Source organism: Mizuhopecten yessoensis, unplaced genomic scaffold, assembly GCF_002113885.1.
Source record: "Mizuhopecten yessoensis strain PY_sf001 unplaced genomic scaffold, ASM211388v2 scaffold8361, whole genome shotgun sequence".
NCBI classification, from domain to species: domain Eukaryota; kingdom Metazoa; phylum Mollusca; class Bivalvia; order Pectinida; family Pectinidae; genus Mizuhopecten; species Mizuhopecten yessoensis.
This window is the reverse complement of record NW_018407509.1, coordinates 767,950-772,215: the sequence shown is the minus strand read 5'-3', so window position 1 is coordinate 772,215 and position 4,266 is coordinate 767,950. Positions and strand designations below refer to the sequence as shown.

The 4,266-nt window shown below is 37.0% G+C and overlaps 2 protein-coding genes across 2 annotated transcripts in view; one reads left to right on the top strand and one right to left on the bottom strand.

Annotated features, from left to right (window-relative positions):
- The window catches only part of LOC110455681 (RNA-binding protein with serine-rich domain 1-B-like), a 9,648-nt gene extending 8,073 nt beyond the window's left edge, over positions 1-1,575 (bottom strand). Inside the window, exon 1 of the mRNA XM_021505958.1 lies at positions 1,501-1,575. Coding sequence (XP_021361633.1) covers positions 1,501-1,520 — 20 coding nt within the window. The 5' untranslated portion in view covers positions 1,521-1,575. The remainder of the gene's footprint in view (positions 1-1,500) is intronic.
- Positions 1,576-1,612: 37 nt separating this feature from the next.
- The window catches only part of LOC110455686 (protein-lysine N-methyltransferase EEF2KMT-like), an 11,850-nt gene continuing 9,196 nt past the window's right edge, over positions 1,613-4,266 (top strand). The window contains exons 1-2 of the mRNA XM_021505962.1: positions 1,613-1,725; positions 3,301-3,444. Of these exons, the coding sequence (XP_021361637.1) occupies positions 1,621-1,725; positions 3,301-3,444 (249 nt within the window). The 5' untranslated portion in view covers positions 1,613-1,620. The remainder of the gene's footprint in view (positions 1,726-3,300; positions 3,445-4,266) is intronic.

Genomic DNA, 4,266 nt, shown 5'->3' with positions numbered 1-4,266 from the left:
ATTTCCCCCTCTGAAATGTCTTGTCCCAAGACTTTCCCTGGGGAATCTTGTGAGTCTCCCTCTTGTGGAGGCTCAATGCACCTTCCCTAACGAGCAGGAGCTCAGCTTTACTAGGAACCACTGGGTCACGACGCTGCCACTTAATTATGCATTTATGTGCGAGTAGGCACCCATTCAGCCAAGGACCACGCTTGGTTTTGCTGAATTAGTGATCATAATGAACATCCATTGCTGGAATATAGTAAGGCAGCAGTTTCACCTCAGCTGTTACATTAACATGATACAGTTGATACAATGATATTTTCCAGCACAGGTTCCTCTAAGGATCCTCTTCGCTGGACTCATTTTAAAGTGTACTGTTATTGTTATGATTATTATAGTTTTCACTTCCGTTTGTTGCACATATATATATACTTGTAGTTGTTGAATTTTACTTCCTGTCCTCTAGAAATTGTCAAGTCTGTTCTTGAAGCTATTTAATGAGTTTGCAGTTACAATGGGGTCAGATAAATTGTTCCATACTGTTGTTCTTTTATGGAGAACACATTTCTCTGTAGCAATGTCCTTGCAATCCTGGGAAATAAATATCCTCCATGTATATATTCGACCTGTCATACTAGTCAGGTACACTTGTTTAACTTGGGTTTCTTTTTAAGAGACACCTGCTTTCGGTTACCATAGAAGTTGTATCAGCCCAACTATAAACTGAATAACACAAACATAGCTGTGAGTGTGTCAATGTGAGAAAACCTCATTTGACAGCAAGAAGCATGCTATTAACTGTCATGATGCCTCCATACTATTAATTTCGGGCAAGTCCTTCAAGAATCAAACTATAAGCAATGAAGTTGCTGACTTCACTTGTACTCTTAACCAAGAATGTGATATTAATAACCTGCTTTTCACAGGGTTTTCCCTATAGCTAGGACCCTCAAATTTCAGACATTTTAGAGTCCAAGGACTCAAAACACACATAATGAAGTGCAAGTTTTTAACAGTTTTGGGAGTCCTTTGTCAGATTAAGGAGTCAAAATGCAGGTCTTTGAGAGTCAGGGAACCCCCCGTTTTCATATCTTCATGGTAAAATTCCAAATGTAAGATCCAGTCTATCGGGCGCAGGGGAAGAAACTCATCTTTCGCTTAGACGGCCGACGTTGTGTGTACGCAAATGCATGTACTGAAAATCATGTATTCCTACAATTAAATCCTTCACGTTTTATGGAGGTCGTAAACGTACTAAACATAACATTTTTAAAATTAATTGAAAATAAAAGCATCGACTTGATATTATAATATTGTGTGTCGGCGTTTTACAAAATGTAAACATTGATTTTGCAGGGGACGTAAGCGGGATTAACAATTACGTTTTAAATGTATTTTAGGTCTGTTCACAACAAATATTATATGCTTCGCATTCTCATAGAATCAAATAATAATTCTAAACTTATAAATGATATCTAGAATGTATGATTACAACTGATTCAGGTGGATTGAACTTACATTTTCTCTATATTCTTCATGTAAAGCGTCTCTTGAACATGAAATATGTCAACTCAACTGTGATTGGTCCTGAATGTGCTTTAGCCAATCAAAATCAAGCTTACAAAAGAAACAAGAAATATGGCTGCCTCCATGAGCACAACAATGTCTTTAGAGGAAAACATTTTAAGAGACATTAGAACTCAATTTTTCGAAATGGTACCAATTAGGCGAATGAAATGGAAGGTAATTGATTCAATAATGAAAGAAAAAAATCTCCATTTTTACGTCGAAACTCAAACGCATGTTCATTTTTTGTCAGCATTTTTACAATCATAAAAACATAAGTATCTCCACTATGTTCAGATGTTAGGTGTCGTCTTTCATCCCATTATTGTTAAGGTATGTTTGGGTAAATCCTTATACTTACAAAATAAACATTGGCAAAGCTCATCAATTAAATACTAAAAATTCGCTGTAGCACATTTCTAGCATTTAATATTTCAGTTTTGAATTAGTTTGGACCAAAGACAATAGAAAAATAGGTTTATTCTGTCTAAGATCACCAAAATAAGATTGATACAAAATTGAAAATATAAAATTGTGCAATATATGTTGCGTACTTTCCGTAGTGGCACATCCCGCATACCGTTCGTCGAAAGTCCTTGGTAAATCGTCCGTGTGGTGTCGGACACCCGCAACGAAATTAAGTTATAGTTTTATAGATAGAATGGGCAGTCGAGCAATACACCAACCAACACAGTCCCTGAGTTTCGAAATATATATACAACTGGTAACACCGAATGCATGGACAATACAAGTTGCAGTATATTCACACATACATGTTACCCAGCATGGAGCGTACATACAGCTCACCCAGGCAATTAACAGATAATCAAGTTCTCGTAATATCCCTGTCGTAAAATCCTCTCTCACTCCAAATCTAAACTCCCTTCAACTCTCTCACTCGTTCTTTATATACTTAACCCTGTTAGGCGAAAACGGGCAAGCTGAACTTAAGTGACTCAGGAGTTGCTTGACATAACAAGACCCGACCAGTCGGGCAACTGACACTGTGCATGCAGGGCCAATAAACGATAATCCTGATAAACACTTATAAAACAATAAGTAAGGAGCTAAGGATGAACTTGTGTAAGACAGATAGGGACACTCAATAAAACCCCAGAGTTATGTAGCCATGGGTGTCTGTGGAAATGGGCGACAGGCAATTAATACCTACTCAATTACGGAGTAATAAAACCCCACTTGATTTGATAAAACTGTAAAATTTGATAGAGCTGTAATAAACCCAAAATGGCAAACGTGGGCAATTTAAACCCTATCTACTTACGTCATGTCAACATATTCTTAAAGTCTGATAATTAAAATATAGAACAATGAACATAGTGTATAGCTACAATATATGTATTTATCGCATAATGTACTGTGTTATCCAGTGAATATACACGTGTCATATTTTTTGCATATTACTTAACAACCCATGTAATATTACCTATCAGCCCTGTGATTGGTTGTAAGTTTCAATTGTGACGTTACACCTAGGACAAGTACATGACGTCATAGACTTACGCACTGGAGTCAAAATGGCGTCTTTTTACATTTCAAGGTTGCATGAAAATTGTAGTTTTACACGAATAAATCCCACAAGTCTTGATTATGTGATGAAAAGGATCTTGCACTCGTTTTTATTTGAAAAATTTGTGACGAGTTTCAAAAATTTCATATGAAATGAAAACGAGTGTAAGATCCTATATATATATACTGGTATAAGAATCGCTTATGCATTACTTGTATTTGCAGACGACACACTCAATAGATGACAAAGATATCTCACCAGACTTGCAAAGGGCTGTTCTGAAGGCCACCGTTCAAGATGCCACATGTAAGCAGTACCCGCCATCACTCAGCTATCAACGTGCATTTGTTAAGAGCATCTTACATAAGGTAAATATACAGTTCACATATAGTTTGAAAATCTTTGTAGCGTAAAGGAACTGGACTCAGTTTGGAGGTTCTGCGTTCGAATCCTGGTCTGCCTGTTGCAATTTTCCTTTCCTGTTACACATGTAATCATTGCACATAATTCCTATATTGACATTTGAATATATTATGATAGTAATTTATTAGAGTTGATATACAAATGTAGTTGATTTTCTCTTTTTTTGTGTGGTGTGGTATATAATCCTGTATTTTGCGTGAAGAAAAATCTTAAAAATCTTATAAAAGAAAAAGAAAACATTTTGAGAAAGAGTTTCATTTTGTGATTTTTAGCTCACCTGGCACGAAGTGCCAAGTGAGCTTATGCGATGGTGCGGCGTCCGTCGTCCGTCCGTCCGTCGTCCGGCCGGCGTCCGGCGTCAATATTTTACTTTAAACGACTTCTTCTTAATAACCAAAAGGCCTAGGGTGATGATATTTGGCCAGCAGCAAACTGGGATGAAGGGCTACAAAGTTTGTTCAAATGAATGACCTTCACCCATATTCAAGGTCACAGGAGTCAAATATGTTAAAAACTTTAAACATCTTCTTCTCAATAACCAAAGTGCCCAGGGAGATGATATTTGGCCAGTAGCATGCTTGGATGAAGGGCTACCAAGTTTGTTCAAATGAATGACCTTCAATTATATTCAAGGTCACAGGGGTCAATTGTCTTAAAAAACCTTTAAACAACTTCTTCTGAATAACCAAAATGCCCAGGGTGATGATATTTGGCCAGTAGCATGCTGAGATGAAGGGCTACAAAGTTTGTTCAAATGAATGACCTTC